We start from the raw sequence: 20,465 nt of genomic DNA on the forward strand, positions 1-20,465 counted from the left end.
GGCTCACCATCAAGAAGGATACCACATTTTGACATATTAGACCATTATCAACTTACCAGATTATTGTAAGCTTCAATAAAGGTAGAATCACAGTTGATAGCTTGCTTGTAATGCATAATTGCCATGTCAAGTTGACTTTGTTCATAATAGATGCCAGCAAGGTTTCCTGCGTCCAGATATCCCCAAGGCATAGTTGACATAAAAAACTCTCTTCAGAGCATAGTTTGCAGCAAAGTTATCCACAAAATCAAAAAGAGATTAACAGTCCAATGACAAATGATAATCAAAGTGAAGAAATAAACAAATAGATAATAGGTTCCATTATCACAACAGTTCACAGAACCTAAACATTATAAAAATATTAAATCTAAGAATTTATTTCAGCCCTGGTCGAAAAGAGTACTCAGTTACTCCACAAGTTTGAGCAACAAGGGTGACTTAGCTATGTGCCACTGTGATGATAACCTACATTGACAGTGACAAAGGAAGAAGAGGAGAGATAAGTGATCATGGGCTTCTTTCGATCAAGGTTTTGTAAACGATCGTGGCAAAAGGGCTACTATTCAAATGGGTGAACAGGAGGAGGACGTGCTTGCTTAGCTCGCAAGAGAAGAGAAAAGAGATGGGCCCGCTTGTAAGGAGCATTCAGGAGTTCAGGGAAAATAAGGAGTGGGTTTTGATGCACAAAACTCTAATTTATCGTTGAACCAGTCAACAGGACCATCCCAGTTTAGTTCAAGCCTGGTCCCACCTCGGTTCAACCATAAGATTAAGCCTAATTTGAACACGAGATTAACTTAAATATATCTATACCAGTTCTAACTCTCAAATATTGATTAATAAATTTCCAAAGGAAAACATGAAGCAAAGAGGTCATCAAATTCATGCCCTTTGCTCCATAATAAAATGGATTAGATTGCTCAATAAGAAAATGGGTTAGATTCTATAGGTTCAACAAAACCTATGGGAACTTAACAATGGAGTGGAGTCGAATAAAAAGACGAGAGAGAAAGAAAACTAAAATAAAATAAAGAATAAAGCAAAAAAAATAGCTATAAAAATAAATAGAAAATGGAGAGGAGTCCTAATTGTGAATGAACAAATTCACACACAAAATTTAAAAGGATCTTTCTAATACTCAGAAAAGAATAAGGGCCAAAGGAATGATCATGAAAGATTTCATGTTTTTAGCAGTTAAATTATAAAAAAGTTTCTAATTTTTAGGACTATTGTTTACTTGAAAAATAGTTGTAAGGATTTTTCAAAATTTTTTCAAGTAAACTCAAAGGAATTTTTCAAGTATTGAAGAAGTTTGTAAAAATTCTTTGACATATAATTTTAGGACTATTGTTAACTGCTAAAAATTTTGAAGAAGTTTACTTGAAAAATTCCTTTGAGTTTTTCTCAGAGTTGCATTCTGTTTCATTTTAATTCTCTTCGCCAGGCATCAAGGTTTGTTACAGAGCAATCTTGGCCTCTTTTGATAGGATTCAGATGGAGTTGCAAATGATAGGTTTGTGACTTTCTACCCATTTTCTATGCTTAAAAGTTGGTTGGTGAACATTACTATTCTGTTATGTATATCACACAAATGACAAATCCTTTGAATTGAATAGCAATTTTGAACTGGTTTTTGTCAGACTACATTAGGCATACCCAAGAAAAGTTTTCTTCCTGATAGTGATAATAGACGCTAGTTGGGCTTCATATTCTTCTAGCTAGAACTAAAATGAGAAGAAACTTAGGGAATTAAATCATGTAAAATTCAACAGAAAAGGGTTGGATATAAGGAATATGTTTATGATTAAAAAAAAAGAAGTATGAGCAATTCTGAATCCTGAAGATATTTTGTTATGGAACTAACAGTAACGATTGTGTTTAGTTCAAGCTAATCTTTATAAATTAGCAATACCATATCAGAAAATAATGAAGAATCAATACTCACATAAAAACTTTGAATATGTGAATCATGAAAGATCATGAAAGACTGCCTTGCTTTGCAGTTAATTGAAGCTTGGGATCAGGTTCCAACATCAGCCGAACTAAATTTTTAGCACTGTCAGAAATACTAGGCCATGGTTCCCGTTTGAAATCTATTACGCCCCTAAGAATTGCTTGAGCAACTCCCTGTTCAGTTTCTGCAATTAAGAAATCATAGCTCGTTAGATAGAAAATGTATCTGAAGAAATACAAAAAGTGTATTAATTAATAGACAATAAATATCTTATTAGCATAAAGTGATAGAACTAATAAAGAATAGATTTATTCATGGAAAGCTTACAGTAGTCAATAAGTAACTTATTTGTAGAAAGTGGTAGAACAAATAATGAAGTGTGCAAAATGGATTTATTGATAGAAAGCTTACCAGCCCAAAATGGTGGAACTCCACACAGTAAGATATAGAGTATAACTCCAGCACTCCATATATCAATTTCTGGTCCATAATTCCATTTTAAAACTCCTGGAGCCATGTAATAAGGGCTTCCAACTATCTCAGAAAATCTTTCACCTAGAATTGGGGTAAAAAGAGAAAAAAAAAAGTAGAGCACGCCGTTATAGTAAAACTAAACTTCAAGTTATGTTATTGAATGGAAGTTGATCCGGCGGTAAAAATCCGGAACCCCATAAGAAGGAGTCAACGCTGAGGGGAGGTCAAAGGGTCCAGTGGCTCGCCGGAAAAGGGCGAGCCGACCGGACTCAGAAGAAAGGGAAATTTGATAGTAAAAGGCACCCTGGCAGGGACCAGGGTTCCGACGCTCAAATAAAGCAGTGCGTAATGACCGAGCGGAAGGAGGTGCCGCCCGGACGGCGCCGGACGACGTTCATCGTCCGCCCGGCGGGCCGGACACCCCAGTCAGACGGTGGGTAAAAGATGGGGACATCTTCTGACAGCCGTCAAGTCGTATGGCTATGCCATACTTCTAGTCTGACAACGGGTGGTCCTGCCGTCCCATCAAAGAACATGCTCGGACTGTGGCAGCATGGTGTCAGGTAAGCTCTTTGACAAGTGCATACCGTGGTATGGGTTGCTGACACGTACGCACCTCGGCGGGCGTGCATCAGTTCCTTCTCCGTCCTATATAAAGAGGCTATTACTTCGCCAAAGGTACGCATGATACAAATTTGGCAGCCACTTTCTCCACCACTTACCTGACTTGAGCGTCGGAGGGTCGTCGCCGGGAACCCCTTCCCGGCTAGACTTTCGTGCAGGATCGCCGGAGCTTCGTTCGACCAGCCGGAGATTCACCCCATCGACTAGGAGCGTGCCGCGTGCCCAGCGTCCTTTGGTTCAGCGATTCAGACAGGATCAAATTGGCGCCGTCTGTGGGAACGCTCCTGCATCCGATCGGAGACAATGGACGAGGCTGGACGACAACACACGGTGACGCTTTCAAGGGAAGAACTCGACGCTCTGGTCGAGATAAGGGCCGCCAAACTCATGGAGCAAAAACAAAAAGCATCCGCCGAGCGGGCGGAGCAACAAGCAACATCTACGTCTGGTGGCCGAGCGGAAGCACCTCCAGCCACCGTCGCATTCCATCGGGCCTTATTTCGCACCCCTGAAGCCATACCAGCCCGAAGAGATAGAGGATCTTCCTCAGATGAAATGCCAAGGCGGGATGACAGGAAGGAAAGCTCCCGAGCGGACTCCTCCCGAGCGGATCAATCGCCAATTTTCGGAGGCTATCCTACGAGACCCTCTGCCCAAGCACTACGTGCCTCCGACGATCGGCGAATACAATGGAACAACAGACCCGGATGATCATGGGTAAGTTCGATAATCTGACCACGCTCCATCGTATACGGATGGAGTAAAGTGTAGAGTCTTCCTTACCACCCTCTCGGGATCGGCTCAACGGTGGTTCCGGAGGTTGCCGGACGGATCCGTCACCAGCTTCAAGGACTTCCGAACGGCCTTCCTCCACCACTTCGCCAGTAGTCGGCGTTATCAAAAGACAAGTGTCAGCTTGTTCGCCATCAAGCAAGAGCCGAGAGAATCGCTTCGAGCTTACATTCAGCGATTCAACCAAGTGGCGATGGATATCCCCACGGCCACATCGGAGACAATGATGAATGCCTTCACGCAAGGCCTTGTGGATGGGGACTTCTTCCGGTCGCTCATCCGAAAGCCGCCCCGAGATTATGATCACATGCTACATCGGGCCAACGAATATATAAATGTGGAAGAAGCGCAAGCCGCTCGGAAAAAGGAAGCTCCAGCCGAGCGGGCACCTGTTCATGCCGAGCGGAAACAGCACGCCACTCAGCAGCCACCCAGAGGACCGAGGGCCGAAGCAATTCGATCCCCTCACGCCAGATCGCACGTACAAGAAGTGGATGCCGCTCGGCCCAAGCCAAAGAAGAGGTGGACCCCTATGTTCTGCTCCTTCCACCAGTCGGATACGCACAACACGAGGGACTGTCGAAGTTTTCCCTTCGTGGCTAATCCCGTTCCCAGGAAAGCCGAACGACGGTCGTCTCCCACCGACAGGAGACAAAGGACCCATGACGCTGACCGGACCCGCGTCGAGAGGCGACATCACCAGACGCCCGATCGGCACCGATCCCCAAGACAGGAAAATCGCCGGGCATCCAGAGAACGGTCCCGACCGTCCACTCGGGAGGAGGAAAATAGGAGCAATACTTCCCGGGGCGAGATCAACGTTATTGCTGGTGGGCCGACCGGAGGAGACTCCAACCGAGCCCGAAAGGCGGGCGTCCGGCAGCTGCAGATCCACGCGGTCGGCTGCAGCCAAGAGCGGGCAAGTGGACCGGAAATCACTTTCGGACCGGGGACTTAGAAGGAGTAGAAGTGCCCCACGACGACGCGCTGCTCATTAAAGCGGTAATAGCAAATTACACCATTCACCGCATATTTGTTGACACAGGGAGCTCGGTCAACATCATATTTAAGAAGGCGTTCGATCAGCTGCAAATTGATCGAGCCGAGCTGCTGCCCATGACGACCCCGCTCTACGGGTTTACGGGCAACGAAGTACAGCCGGTCGGACAGATCCGGCTGGCCACCTCTCTGGGAGACGAGCCGCTCAGGAGGACTAGGACAATAAACTTTGTGGTGGTCGACTCTCCATCATCCTACAACGTCATTTTGGGACGACCGGCGCTCGGCGAGTTCCGAGCGGTTGTCTCAACTTTCCACCAGAAGATAAAGTTCCCCGTGGAGGACAAAGTAGGAGAAGTGCGTGGGGATCAGCTAGCAGCTCGGCGGTGCTATATAGAGATGATCCGAGCGGAAGCCTGTTCCGCTCGGAAAGCGCCCCGAATCGAGGTACACGCCATAACCGAGAAACCTCCTGCTTTAATTTATGATGAAAAGGAGGAAGTTCAGATCCATCCGACCCGATCGGAGGCCACAACTTTTATCGCCTCTGATCTGGAGGAAGAAGCTGATCCAATGCCTCCAACGAAATCATGACGTCTTCGTCTGGTCGACACATGAGTTGCCCGGAATTTCACCGAGCCTAGCGCAACACGAGTTGCATGTACGATCGGACGCTCGGCCAGTGAAGCAGAGAAAAAGGGACTTCAGCGCCGAGCAGAATGCCATCATCCGGGCGGAAGTAGAAAAACTTCTGAAGGCCGGCCACATACGCGAGGTGCAGTTCCCAAGCTGGCTGGCCAACGTAGTATTGGTCTCCAAGCCGGGCGGCAAGTGGAGAGTCTGCATCGACTTTCGGGACTTAAACAAAGCATGCCCCAAGGATTTTTATCCCCTGCCCCGGATAGATCAGCTGGTGGACTCTACGGCCGGCTGCGAATTAATTTGCATGCTTGACGCCTACCAGGGATATCACCAAGTGCCGCTCGCCCGGGAAGATCAAGAAAAAGTAAGCTTCGTAACGGCCGACGGCACTTATTGCTACAACGTGATGCCGTTCGGATTGAAGAATGCCGGGGCTACCTATCAACGCTTGATGAACAAGGTATTCCGGGAGCAGATCGGGCGGAATCTGGAAGTTTATGTAGACGACATTCTTATTAAATCCGTCCGAGCGGCAGATCTCTTCAAGGACATGGAAGAAACCTTCCGAACGCTGCGCAAATATGGAGTCAAGCTAAATCCCCAAAAGTGCCTGTTCGGAGCAAAAGGAGGGCGTTTCTTGGGATATATAGTGACCGAGCGAGGAATTGAAGCCAACCCCAGCAAGATTCATCTCCAAAATCGCCGACCGGAGCCTGCCATTCTTCAAGATCCTACACAAGGCTACTAAGTTCCAGTGGGATGAAGAGTGTGACCGAGCATTTGAAGAGTTGAAAACATATCTAAATTCTCTGCCTGTGCTGGCCAAGCCGATCGGGGGTGAGTCACTGTATATGTATCTGTCGTCAACTGAGCATGCTGTAGGCTCAGCACTTGTGAGGGCGAGCGGCGAAGAGCAGCCGGTGTATTTTCTAAGCCACATTTTAAAAGATGCTGAATCTCGTTACACCGGGCTCGAGAAGTTGGCCTTTGCTTTGGTTCTAGCCGCTCGGCGCCTTCGACCGTATTTCTTGGCTCACACCATCATTGTTCGGACGAACAGTCCACTAGGAAGAGTACTGTTGAATCCAGAAGCGTCCGGACGGCTCATCAAGTGGACGACAGAATTAAGTGAATTTGATATCCAATACCAGCCCCGCTCGGCGATCAAAGCACAATCCTTGGCTGATTTTGTGACCGAAGTGCAAAGGCCAGAGCCGGAAGCTATGTGGAGAATATATGTGGATGGGTCTTCCACTTGGCTCGGAAGTGGGATCGGAATATTACTACTCTCACCTCATGAAGAAAAGATGCACCTATCCGTCCGGCTAGATTACAAAGCTACTAACAAAGAAGCAGAGTATGAGGGAGCCGGTCGGGTAACGCATGTGGGAGCCGGTCGGGTAACACTTCATTCGGATTCACGGTTGGCGCTCGGAACTTTCCGGCACCTTTAAAATCAAGCGTGTTAGGCTTAAACTCTGTTGAGGCCTTTGAAAACTCAAAGCTACTTTCAGAGGTGCTTATTCGGAAGATCCCACGAACCGAGGCGGACGATGAGTTAGCCAAACTCGCGAGCTCAATAACGCCGGTCGCCATTCAGCAACCAATTGAAAAACTGCTGGTGGCGCATGTCGACCGGATGCAAGGCCTCGCGTTTCCAAATGGTGGAGGACACCTATTATAGAATTCCTCCGTTCGGCACACCATCCGATGAATATGCAGCCCGGCTCCTCGGAAGAAGAGCCGGTCGGTTTACACTAATCGGAGATCAGCTTGAAAGCTTTCTGCGCCCCTTTTGAAATGTGTAAGCTCGGAGGACTCGACATCCTCCGTGAAGTACATCAAGGATCATGCGGGGTCATCCGGCGGACGCTCGTCAAGAAAATCCTCTTGGCGGATACTTTTGGCCAACTTTACAAGCAGATGCCACTCGGACGGTATCTACATGCCTTTCATGCCGGAGTATCACAACTTCTCCCACCGACCGCAGAGGAGATGAAGGCATCAACCATCTCATGTCCGGTTCGATCAATGGGAATGGATATTGTGGGTCCATTTCCGATGGCGACCGTAGAGAATTTTACTAGTGGCGGTAGACTATTTCTCCAAGTGGGTGGAGGCCGAGCGGCAAGATCACTGAACAAATGGTTAAAAATTCATCCGGCAACACATCATTTGTCGGTTCGGCATCCCGCGACGTGTCCGACAACGGCGGCAGTTCACGGGGAAGATGTTAGAGGATTGGTGCAAAGCTACGGCATTGAGCAACATTTCACGTCCGTGGCCTATCCTCGGAGCAACGGTCAAGCTGAAGTCGCCAACCGGGAACACGGCTCGACCATTTGGGAGGAGTTGGCGGATAAAGTGCCGAGCGTCTTGTGGGCCATCCGAACGACGCCAAAAGAAGGGACGGAGTCACACCGTTCCATTTGGTATATGGCGGTGAGGTTGTCATTCGGTCGAAGTCGGCGTCCCGGATCGAGCTACGATGATGACAACGCCGAACGAAGAAACATGGGCTGGACTTGGTAGAAGAAGAGAGGGCAAAGGCGTCCGTGTATCATCAGTGGATGAAGCAAAACTACAACCGACGCGTCATTCCCGGATCGTTCGGTCGACGATCTTGCGGAAGAAGTCAAGTCGGCGACGTCGTAAGCTTGAAGCTCCATGGGCGGGCCCTTTCAAAATCATCGAAAAGCGATTATCTGGAGGATGAGGAAGGACGGCAGCTAGATAGGCCGTGGAGCGAATCACCACTTACCGAGCGGGGTGAAAGGTGTATCACTGTAAATCACCCTGTGTACTTCATTTTTCGACTAAATACTTGAAATGCAGAGATGAAAAGTCAAAAAAGCGAATATAAGGCATTATCGTCGTAACCCGAAGACCCCAGGCCGTTCGGCCGGGCTGCGTATAGAATATAAGCAGCGTTCGAAATCGAAGACCCCGAGCTGTTCGGCCGGGCTGCATACTAGTGTGGCAGGAAGGAAACCAAAACCCTGCGCTGTTCAGGATGATAGAGGGAGGTTATTGCCTGGAGCGAAGGCCTGAGCCGCTCGGCCAGGTACATTTTAGCCGAGACTACCTCGGGGAGGATTATATACAAGCCAAGCGCTCGATGTGAAGGCTCGAGCCGGTCGGCCGGGTATATGGCTTTCCAAGCCAAGCGCTCTGCGACGAAGGCCGAGCCGTTCGGCCGGGTGTGTAGTCTCACTTGAAAACCGACGAGCCCCGTCGTTAAAAATCGAGAGCCGCGCCGACCGGCTATAAATATCCGCGCCGTCGAGCTCCGACGATAAATATCGAGAGACGAGCCGGCGTCTATAAATAATCCGAGCGGATGAACCGACGAGCCCCGTCGTTAAAAATCGGAAAACCGACGAGCCCCGACGATAAATATCGAGAGCCGCACCGATCGGCTATAAATATCCACGCCGTCTAGCCCAGACGTTAAACCGTAGAGCCGCGCCGATCGGTTATAAATATCCGCGCCGTCGAGCTCCGACGATAAATATCGAGAGACGAGCCGGCGTCTATAAATAATCCGAGCGGACGAACCGACGAGCCCCGTCGTTAAAAATCGAGAGACGAGCCGGCGTCTATAAATAATCCGAGCGGACGAACCGACGAGCCCCGTCGTTAAAAATCGAGAGACGAGCCGGCGTCTATAAATAATCTGAGCGGACGAACCGACGAGCCCCGTCGTTAAAAATCGAGAGCCGCGCCGACCGGCTATAAATATCCGCGCCGTCGAGCTCCGACGATAAATATCGAGAGACGAACCGACGTCTATAAATAATCCGAAGCGACGAACCGACAGCCCGTCGTTAAAATCGAGAGCGCCGACCGGCTATAAATATCCGCTACGAGCTCCGACGATAAATATCGAGAGACGAGCCGGCGTATAAATAATCCGGGCGGACGAACCGACGAGCCCGTCGTTAAAAATCGAGCCGCGCCGACCGCTATAAATATCCGCCGTCGAGCTCCGACGATAAATATAGAGAGACGAGCTGACGTCTATAAATATCGAGAGACGAGCCCCGTCGTTAAACATCGAGAGCCGCCGACCGGCTATAAATATCCGCGTCGAGCTCCGGCGATAAATATCGAGAGACGAGCGGCGTCTATAAATAATCCGAACGGACGAACCGACGAGCCCCGTCGTTAAAAATCGAACCGACGGCTATAAATATCCGCGCCGTCGAGCTCCGACGATAAATATCGAGAGACGAGCGGCCTATAAATAATCCGAAGGACGAACCGACGAGCCCGTTAAAATCGAGAGCCACCGGGCTATAAATATCCGCGCCACGAGCTCCGAAGATAAAGACGAGCCAGCGTCTATAAATAATCCGAGCGGACGAACCGACGAGCCCCGTCGTTAAAAATCGAGAGCCGCGCCGACCGGCTATAAATATCCGCGCCGACCGGCGATAAATATCACGAGCCGGCGTCTATAAATAATCCGAGCGGACGAACCGATGAGCCCCGTCGTTAAAAATCGAGAGCCGCGCCGACCGCCTATAAATATCCGCGCCGTCGAGCTCCGACGATAAATATCGAGGGACGAACCGGCGTCTATAAATAATCCGAGCGGACGAACCGACGAGCCCCGTCGTTAAAAATCGAGAGCCGCGCCGACCGGCTATAAATATCCGCGCCGTCGAGCTCCGACGATAAACATCAAGGGACGAGCCGGCATCTATAAACGTCCAAGCGGGAGGCCTTGCGAAAATCCAGCAAAAACCCCTTTGAGGCGAGGCTCGAAGCAACAGATGGTTAAGCGGAATTAAAAAGGCGAAGATTATCTAATATGCAATTCAAAAAAGTCATTACATAGATAAGCGGGGCCGAACGGCGGGAATTCAAAAAAGTTTACAGAAACGCGCCTCACACGTCAAAATCAAAAAGAGCGTCGGGGATGGCGTCCATAACGCTCGCCAGATCCTCGGGGGGGATGGTCAGCTCGGCAGACAGGTGACCTTTGGTCTTCAGATAGCCCACCGCCGCCTTGATTGCCTCCTCGAACGTGAAGGATATCTTATCGGTAAACTTCTCTCCGAAGTCTTCCGAGCGGAGGAACGCCTTCCTCACTTCGTCCGAGCGGGCCGACTCCCCCTCTTGATATTCCTTGAGCGCGGCGTGGGCAGCGTCGCTAGCAGCTTGGAGATCCTTCAAGTCTCCATCGAATCTTTGGAGATCAGCCGAGCGACTCTCTTTTTCGGTGGCCAGCAGAGCATCCAGGTCCTTGATGCGTTGCTCCAGCCCCCGGATCTCCACCTTCATGTGGTCCATGTCGTTGATGGCCTGTTGCTTCCGAGTGGTCGCCGTCTGGATCTCCTTGTCTCGCTGCTTAATCATTGTTTCAAGCCGAACGACCTTGCTCGCCAGATCAGTGGCTTGTTTCCGTTCGGCTTCTAGCGATTTCTTGGCCTTCTCCAGAGCGCCCATCGACTGCCTGGCGTCCCCCGCTGTTTTTTGTTTCTTCAGTTCCTCCTCCAGCTCGACCAACCGATCGCTAATGGCGATCTGCTCCACCCAGTTCTGCTAGCAAACACGAACAGGGTAAAAACTTCAAATAAGAGAGAGAAGGGGGGGAAGGGCTATACCCCGGTGGCTGATTGAAGGTTGTTGTCGCTGAGCTGCCCGGGAGTCAACTTAGCTATCCGACTCCGAGCATCTATCCAAGCTTGTGCGAGAGGGCCCGTCAGGGTGATCATCTGCTCAGGAAACACCGGCCGATCGGCGACAGCCATGTACGCCTCTGAAGGAAGGCGCAGAACGGTTTTAAGTAAATTCTGGCCGCTCGGCCCGCTCTGAGATGGCCCGCCAGCAGAAGAGGTGGGTAGCTCGCCTAAATGCCTGAGACGTCGTCGAGTCCTCGAAGGGCTGGACGGCGGCACTTCCAAGCTGGCCCTCGGAGAATCCTGAGGGGTCGGGGTACTCTCGAGGGAAACTGTTCCGGACAGCACCGGCGCATCTGCACCCCGCTCAGGTTGTGGCTCATCAAGTGTAGAGGCAGGTGCGGATTCCGGTCGCCGGCGTTTCCGAGTGCGCAGCGGCACATCATCGGCCGAACGACCCTCCACTTCAGCTTCGGTCGTAGGTTCTAGGAGGGGCAGGGGCGTCCGGGGCTTCTGGGACCGTTGGCGTCCCCTCACCTTCTTCGCTGGCCGGATCAGCCGGAGCAAGGCCTCGTTCGGCGGCCTCCTTGCTCGTCACCGCCTCAATCCGAGCGGCCTTCAGTTTGACCTTCTCGGTGGCTCTGGCCCGCCACATGACCTCAGCTGCAGAAGCAGAGAATAAATCAGTTAGAACAAAATAAAGGGGAAGATAGGGAAGCTTACTCATGCTACAAGGCAGATCGGCTGGTGTAGAAGACAAGCCGAATATATGCATTACTCCTGGGAGAAGCATCTTGTCAATGTGATAGAGCTGACCGACTAGCTGTTCGGCTGCATGGAGATAGTCTGCATCACCTCTAAACTTGCCGAGCTCCGGTTGCGCAGGCATAGCCGTCTGCCACTTGGTGCGGAAAGTGGGCCGCTCGGGAAAGCGTATATAGAAAAAATGCTTCTTCCAGTGTTTGTTGGAGCTCGGCATATTATCGAAAAGGACGAAGCCTATCCTAGATTGGAAAACAAAGGTGCCCCACTCGGCTTGCTTGGGATAGTAGAAGTAGTGGAAGATTTTTGGGGTTAAGGGAATGTCGTTCAGTTTGAACAAAACTACCACTCCGCTCAGCAACCTAATAGAATTGGGAACTACTTGGCCGAGCGGAATGTGGAAATAGTTGCAAACTTCTAAGAAAAACTTGTGAGGAGGAAAACGTAGTCCGGCCAGGAATTGATCCCGGAAGAAGACAACAGTGCCGGGCGGAGGATCGTTAGGCCGATCGGAAGGCGTGGCTAACACTATTTCGTGGTCGATTGGTAGGTCATATGCTCGAGTGAGGCGCATGGCGTCTTCCTCGTCGAACAGACTTTCCATGTTCGAGTACCAAAGACCCGGAGCACCGCCGGTTGACTGCGAGGTACTGGTCATGATCGAAAGGCCAGAACGCGGGATAGAAGAGGATGGTTCAAGCAATGGAAGAAAACCGGCTGAAAAGGATGATTAACAGAAAGAAGAATGCGTCTGAAGCGAGAAAAAGGCTCTTACAAGCGAGGAAGATGACCGGAAGAAGCCGTGTGATCGTCGGAAAGTCTGAGAACAAGGTCGCCGGCGAGAGGGGGAATGACAGGAGTCGGGAAACGAAGAAGACGAAATGCGGCGGAAACGAAGTCAAGGATCTTATATCGCCAGCGTGAATCGCCACGTCGACCTCGGTGCCGTCGACGAGGATTTTTGTCATCGGATCGTCTCGTAAACTGGCCCAAACGCGCGAGGCCGGATCCCACCCACGCCCTCATCCGTTACTAGCCGCATTTAATGAGCTCCCCTTACCTTGCGCAGAGCACGTGATGGGTAGTGTGGGAGAACAACGGACATCGATTCCCAGAAAATACAAGGCATGGACAAAGTATCGCCGGACAGACAGATATCGCCGCACGGATGAGCATCTTTATGCCTGGCCGAGCGGCCTAAGGCAATGATCATTGTTCGACAGATCGGCAGTCCAGTCAGTCGGACTTTGCCTCCTTCGACTAGACTCGAGAGGAAGGCAAGTGATCCGGCGGTAAAAATCCGGAACCCCATAAGAAGGAGTCAACGCTGAGGGGAGGTCAAAGGGTCCAGTGGCTCGCCGGAAAAGGGCGAGCCGACCGGACTCAGAAGAAAGGGAAATTTGATAGTAAAAGGCACCCTGGCAGGGACCAGGGTTCCGACGCTCAAATAAAGCAGTGCGTAATGACCGAGCGGAAGGAGGTGCCGCCCGGACGGCGCAAAGAATCAAGGCCGTCCGGACGACGTTCATCGTCCGCCCGGCGGGCCGGACACCCCAGTCAAACGGTGGGTAAAAGACGGGGACATCTTCTGACAGCCGTCAAGTCGTATGGCTATGCCATACTTCTAGTCTGACAACGGGTGGTCCTGCCGTCCCATCAAAAAACATGCTCGGACTGTGGCAGCATGGTGTCAGGTAAGCTCTCTGACAAGTGCATACCGTGGTATGGGTTGCTGACACGTACGCACCTCGGCGGGCGTGCATCAGTTCCTTCTCCGTCCTATATAAAGAGGCTATTACTTCGCCAAAGGTACGCATGATACAAATTTGGCAGCCACTTTCTCCACCACTTACCTGACTTGAGCGTCGGAGGGTCGTCGCCGGGAACCCCTTCCCGGCTAGACTTTCGTGCAGGATCGCCGGAGCTTCGTTCGACCAGCCGGAGATTCACCCCATCGACTAGGAGCGTGTCGCGTGTCCAGCGTCCTTTGGTTCAGCGATTCGGACAGGATCAGAAGTGATCATTAATGAGACTCAATAAAAATGAAGATCATTAGTATGCATTCATATGGTAACTAATCATTCTAACTTCATTAACCAGGAGAACTTTAAGACTAAAATAAATAGATGAATACAGTAAAAATAAAACTCTCCCTCAACTCCACTGAACAAAAATTGCTTCTTGTTCAAGCAGTGTCATTGCCAATAGTTCACTCCATTCATAACATTATGAACTTAATCTTCTCATTCCAGACACTCAGAGATCAAAATATTCAAATTAGACATGAAAACAATCTCAATAAGTGCATTGCCAATAGTTCTTAAAATATTACCAAGGAGGAGAAAATAAGGAAAACATTCTTACGAAGTGTTCTTTTGTTTTAGCAAACTAACTTAGCGAAATGCAAGGAACAAAATGTTAAGTAAACAATGAATTGTGAGATAAATTCTTTCCTTAGAACAACATTAACGGCAATACACGAACTATTTTAGAAGACAACACTACCATAGATAGTTCCACGGCTGCACCACATTGTTAGCAACACAAAATAATCAGATAAAGACAGTATCAGTGGAAGAAATGCTATGTTAATTATCTATTCTGAACCTAATCACAGGATTAAATCAATGTTCCCACATCCGTACCTACACAGAAACTTTCAACTGGTCCAAGCTTTTCTAATTAGAAAGAAGACACTTCATCAAAGGGGGAAAAAATCAGCAAGCAGTAGAAGATGAGGATGATTTGGACCTGCGAAGTTCAAAGTGGCGAGGGTCTTCTGGTAGGACTTCGCGCAGTACAAGCAGCCATACACCATGGGACCTAAACTGATAGATGATGATCGTTCTTTGTCAATGAAATACGCAGCGAAATCAAGTGATCATAGTGGGAAAGAAGGGAGGAAATGGGGGATGAAGGAGAAAATAAGTGTACCCAAAATGGCGCCTCTTCCGGCTTCATCAATGTCCATTATGCAGGGCTTCACAGTCCATCTCAGAAGGGAGGAGCAGGAGAAGACATCCTCCCTTCTCCGCCCAAGTTGCTGCCAATTCCAACACAAGGAACTGAGGAAGGAACTCACGGATCATGAAGACATCCTCAACAATGGTCTTCATGACCACAGCTGTCGCGCGCTCTGAGTAGTGGCCCCTTGCCATAATGCGGTCAAAGAGCTCCCCGCCCTCGCACAGCTCCATGACCAAATGCACGACTCCGTCATCCTCGCACGCCTCCCACAGGTTCACGATGTTGGAGTTCCTCGGCAGGTGTCGCATTATCGCGACCTCCCGCAGCACGCCCTCCACGTCAACCACCGTCCGCAGCTTCCTCTTCGAGATCGACTTGCAGGCGAGCAGTTCCCCGATGAAGTGGTCCAGGCAGAGGTAGGTGACTCCAAACTCCCTGCGACAGAGCTCGCGATCTAGCACGTACTTCTCCTCGATCCGCCCACCGCCCTGGCGTCTCCACTAAGAACCGCCGCCATTCACTTGGAGTGCCTGCCGCTGTTCTGGCGGAGGTGGTTCTTGTTGGCTAGTGGGCGGGTGTCGTGGTCATGATGGGGATGGGGGAAGGTCTTGATGTCCTCCCGGGTGACGGCCTCCGGCGAAAGGCAGCAGTTTCCTATATCGAGATCGGATCTGATACCTCCGCTCACACAAATCGACCTAACAGCATGGAAGTGACTAGGGCTTCACATCAAATCAACCTCTCGCAACCACAACGAAAAAGAACCATTTTTTCCCTTTTGATTGGGGAAAAAGAGATAGAAGCAACTGAGAAAGCATCCGATTGGGGGAAGGTAAAACTTTTATCGCCGACTGGACCAACAAAAAAAAACAAGCGAGACTGCGAGCAACGTGGTCGAGGTTTCACAACGCGGACGCTTCTCCTCCTCCTCCGTAACCGTGGCCTTGGTTAGCGGAGTTACAGGCGAGATGAGGATGAGAAGCGGAAGCTGCCATGGCGGTAGCTTTATCCTCCGCTTGGTCGAGTGCGAAGTGTAATGAGGACGTTTGTCGGCCGTGCTCCGTCTTCTTCCTCGTTTTGTGTGCTTGAAGCCTTTTGAATTTGATTAGGGAACAAGAAGATGAAATTAGCGACAATGGATAAAGGAAAAATTACCGGAATATGAAGAAGGACTCCAGCAGTGGCAGTGAATGCTGGACTGGAGATGATGAAGGAAAAACTACCGGAATGCGAAGAAGGCCTCCTCTTCTCACCCAAAGGGAGGAGTTGAAGGAGATGCGGTGTGGTTGGACGGAGAAGCAAGGGCGCCGTGTCTTGATCCTAATCGGGAGAGGAAGGGGCGTCGATCTAGGAAGGGGAAGAGGGAGATGAGGTTAAGAGAGATGGTCGGAGGTTTAGGTGAGAGAGATGGTCGCGCGGAGGAAGGGGTGCGATATAGATTTAGGTTTGGAGGGAACTTCACAGTGTTACAAATTTTGGTTGTGGGAATATTAAAATATTTTATTTTAGTTCATTAACACCGGATTTTAAAAACCATGGTTAAAATCGGTGTCTATTAACGAAAAAAGGGCGCTCATAGGCATCGCCTAAAAAACCGATGTCTATGAGCTAAAATCTGCGCTCATAGACACCGGTTTTTGGAAAAACCGGTGTAAAATACTCAAAGACATCGGTTTTTGATTAAAACTGTTGTTGTTCCACTGATGTCTATGAGGGTTTTTGTTTTAGTGAATGTTTAGACATACCAAAAGAGACATCCAAGGGAGTGTCGATGCAACTTATTCAAAAGGGAAACATTAAATCCTCCACAATCAAGGACGGTAAGCAAAATTTTGCCCCCCTTTAGCTTGGATAAGGCGAGAGAGACAGAAGGATCAGTAAGGAAGTTATCAGTGTTAGGAGCCGGGGGAAGGTTGTGTATCCAGGTAATAGGAAAAGGAGCAGAAGAAGGGAGACGGATAAAGAAAAATTTGTGACGTCATTCCTCTTGAGAAGAAATCTTGCTAAACATAATAGCCTTAGGGCGAGACTGAAATTTAAAGACACCAATGTCTACTTGGCGGGGAATGAAGAAGTAGTGAAAAAGATGTGGGGATAAGGGGAAATCTAGTAGTTTAGACACCCCAACAAAACCCGCTAGGATAGAAAAAGACTGAGGAATAAACTGATTAAGAGGAATATCAAAATAAATACTAACATCAGCGAAAAAGAGATGAAGGGGGAATCAGAAACCTTGTAAGGCTTGAGCCCAGAAGATCGATATACTTCCTAAAGGAGGAACATGCGGACTATCCTGAGGGGTAGGGCGAACTATATAGGAAGGAAAATCATAATTCACTTGTAACTCCACCTCCTCTAGCTCGGAAAGGCTAGAAGCGCACGAAAGGAACCACGCGGGGGAAGGAGTGGCCATGGCTGAATAGCAGAAGAAAAGCGAACAGGGGAAAGAGGAGAAATAGTCGGGGAGCAGGAGAGAGCGTCTTAAACCCTTTCCTTCCTTTGTGCCTTAGACCAAAAACCCTTAAACAAAAATAGAAGAGGAACTAGAAAAAGGAGAAATCCAAAAGTCAATAATAATTTGTCAGAAGGGTAGTAAGAGAAAAAAATGTAAATTCAATAAAGAAGAACATACAGAGACATAACTGCCATAAAAAAAGGTGACATTATTGAGGGATGGGATAAAATTCCAAAAGAAAATCTGAATCCCAAGAAAAGGGAGGTAAGCTTAGTAATCATCCTCGGAAAAACACGACAGGGTATTCTTTACATCTGATTCTAAAAGAATCAAAGAAGCATGAGGAAAATTGGTCTGGTGTAAGGTTGAATGGGCAACTTAAGACTATCTATCTGATTAGACAATAATCTTGTACGAGTATACTAGATCGGACGAAATCCGGCTACGTATAAAATACTGAACGATATTTGTAAACATAGTAGTAAATCGCTCGGTTATAATAAACAGGACAAGATTGGTAAGACTACAATAAATGTGTCGGTTATAATAGCTCGGTCAAGATTGAGAAGGGTATAATGGACCGGTTGAAATTGGTAATGTTATAGTAAATCGGTCGGTCATAATAGACCAGTCGAAATTGAGAATGTTATAATGGATAGGGCGAGGTTGATGATGCTATGGTAAAGTCAATCGGTTATAATAAACCGGTCAGGATCGAGAATATCATGGTAAATCTATCAGGTATAATAAACCAAGCGATATTGATAATATTATAACGTACCATACTATATCGATCGGGACTTGGTTAAATACAAAGTACCGGACGGTATTAGTAAGCATAAGTATAAATCGACCGGTTATGACAAACCGGTCGAGACAGACAATATTATAATATATTGATTAGGGCTTTATAGTAGCAAGCCGGGAGACATTCAACATGCTTGGATAAAATGAACAACCACTATGAAGGAGAAGGAGCAAGTTTAGTGGTAGAAGGAGAAGTTTAATGTTACACAAACAAGTCAAATTGTCATGACAAATTCTAGTTAACTTTACAATGATCCAGAGTCTAACGAAAAGATTACTCTAGGGATAGCTGAGGAAACAAATCAGCAGACCTGTTATCAAGGAGCTTGCGTCGGTTCAAGAAGTTAGGAGGAGGATCACGAGACAGGAAGCCTTCTTCTCCTAATTGCCTTACTGCTCCTTCAGCTCCGACAGTATAGGCAGCCAAAATAGACTTTACGATCGGCCTGTTGAATTCAGTAGAGTTGATCAAGGTGGTGGCCCGCTCCTTGAAGCGACCGTCTTCACCAGCTTTGTAAACCACTAAAGCCGTCTAAGAATACTTCAACTCAGCTTCTTTGGTGGAGGCCTCTCTCTTAGCTGTATTTAGGGAAGTGTTTAAGGAAGTTATTTCATCATCCTTTAGTTGCAGAGCTTTGAGTTTGTTAGCCAAGGTGTACTCATAATCGGACTTTAGTTTGTTAGTCTCAATAACCTATCTCTCTAATTTGGAAGATAACTCAGCATTAAGGTCTGTGGCCGATTTAAATTGAGACTGAAGGCTCTCAAGCTGGGTTTCATATTGTTTCTTAGACTTTTCTAAAAGAGTGGTAGAAGATAGCTCAGCAACTTGTCGTTTCAACTTCTCGTTCTCATGATATAGGTTATGCGCTAGGCGAGCTAGACCCATATTGGCCATCCATCGCTACAAACATAAGAATGAGTCATAAAATAGTCATGGATAAATAACAAATAAATAATAGCAAAAATACCTTAGTTTCCTCATGGGAAAATTGATCGAATATCTTGGGAGGGGTAGGCCCTTCAAAGAGGGGGCGAATTTCCTCTTGTGCAGTAGCAAAAGAGCCTCCCAGCAGTACAGGGAGGACAGGAATGGTAGAAGAACTCGTAGAAAAAGAAGAGGTGGGAATAGAAGGGGGAGTGAAAACTAAGTAAGAAGAAGAAGGAGGAGGTAAAGATCCAGATTCTAGAATAGATAGAGGGAAAGTAAAAGAGGTACTGCCAGGGGCAGTATTGCTGGGAGAAGGAGATGAAGAAAAAAGAAGGGAAGGATACAGATCAACCAAAGTAGGCTCAGTAGAAGAGGGAACAGTAGAAGCGAGACCTTCTGAGGGTAACTCCTCAGCAGGAAGAGTGAGTCTCCTCTTTGAGGGGGGAGCTCTGGTAAGTTTGTGTCTTGGGCGTTTGCTGGGGGCAACTTCAGTCCAGGATTTTCCTGAGCTTACAGGGGATGTAAGCTCAATAACGGGAAGGGACGTGACTGCTGAAGAAGCAACCACCACTAATGAAGAAATAGTTGGCAAAGGGACTGCAGGAGTTTCTACAGGAAGGCCCTCAGGAACCACCTGAGAGCTGGAGGTTCCCACCAGAGGAATCAAGGCCTCAGTTGAGGAGGGTTGATTGAGTGCGACAAGAAGCTCTTGCTCTTTAGCCTGCAGCTTGACCTCTTCCAGGCGTAGTTCTTCATCAATCAGCGCAGCATAAAACCCAACCACTACACAAAATGGTAGAAAATATTTTAGTTAGTAAAAATTGATAGAAAAAGAGACAAAATTTTACCTAAGGAGCCGCGTATCTTAGATCTGACTGGGCTCAAACCAAACAGATACAGAAGATCATTCCGCAGCCATTTAGTAATAGAAAGACGACGACATAGCAATTTTTCACAGTAAAGGGGAAAAGACGAGTAAAGGTGAAACTCCTTAACATCAGGCAAGGGAGATAAAGAGGATTTCCAAGCATAAGACCAAGGAATAGGTACAGGAAACTTTATGAAGAAGAAACGAGATTTCCAGCCTTTAAGAGAAGAAGACATATCATCAAAAAGGACCATCTTGGTCCGAGACTGGAAGAGAAAAACACCCGGCTCTGCTAACTTTGGATAGGAAAACATGAAAACGATTTGAGGAGTAGGAGGAATGTCATGTGTACGAAACAACATGTACATGCCACACAAATAACGAAAGACATTGGGCACAAATTGTTGAAGGGGAATGCCAAAGTATTGGCTTACATCAATTAGAAAGGGAGGAATGGGAAACCTTAAACCCCCTATCAATTGATCTCTAAAGAAAGTCACACAGTTAGCAGGAGGACGGTGAGGATGCTAGTCTGGTTCAGAGATTATGATATCATATTCCTC

General features: G+C 48.1%; 1 protein-coding gene across 1 annotated transcript; it reads right to left on the reverse strand.

The window, feature by feature from the left end:
* Positions 1-1,977: 1,977 nt before the first annotated feature.
* On the reverse strand, positions 1,978-14,692 carry LOC122048565 (calcium-dependent protein kinase 13-like). The gene is made up of 3 exons (XM_042610117.1): positions 14,626-14,692; positions 2,366-2,509; positions 1,978-2,138 (listed from the first exon to the last, which is right to left on the reverse strand). Exons 1-3 carry the CDS (start codon positions 14,690-14,692, stop codon positions 1,978-1,980), a joined length of 372 nt encoding a protein of 123 aa, XP_042466051.1.
* Between the last annotated feature and the right edge of the window lie 5,773 nt (positions 14,693-20,465).

Source organism: Zingiber officinale, chromosome 2B (assembly GCF_018446385.1).
Source record: "Zingiber officinale cultivar Zhangliang chromosome 2B, Zo_v1.1, whole genome shotgun sequence".
In the NCBI taxonomy this organism is placed as follows: domain Eukaryota; kingdom Viridiplantae; phylum Streptophyta; class Magnoliopsida; order Zingiberales; family Zingiberaceae; genus Zingiber; species Zingiber officinale.

Excerpts from the sequence above, each read along its gene's own strand:
- LOC122048565 (XM_042610117.1), bottom strand. The coding sequence starts at position 14,692 with ATGGTGTATGGCTGCTTGTACTGCGCGAAGTCCTACCAGAAGACCCTC. Across the intron at positions 2,510-14,625 it reads CGCCACTTTGAACTTCGCAG|GTGAAAGATTTTCTGAGATA; the intron begins GTCCAAATCATC and ends CCCCAATTCTAG. Across the intron at positions 2,139-2,365 it reads AGTTCCACCATTTTGGGCTG|AAACTGAACAGGGAGTTGCT; the intron begins GTAAGCTTTCTA and ends TCTTAATTGCAG.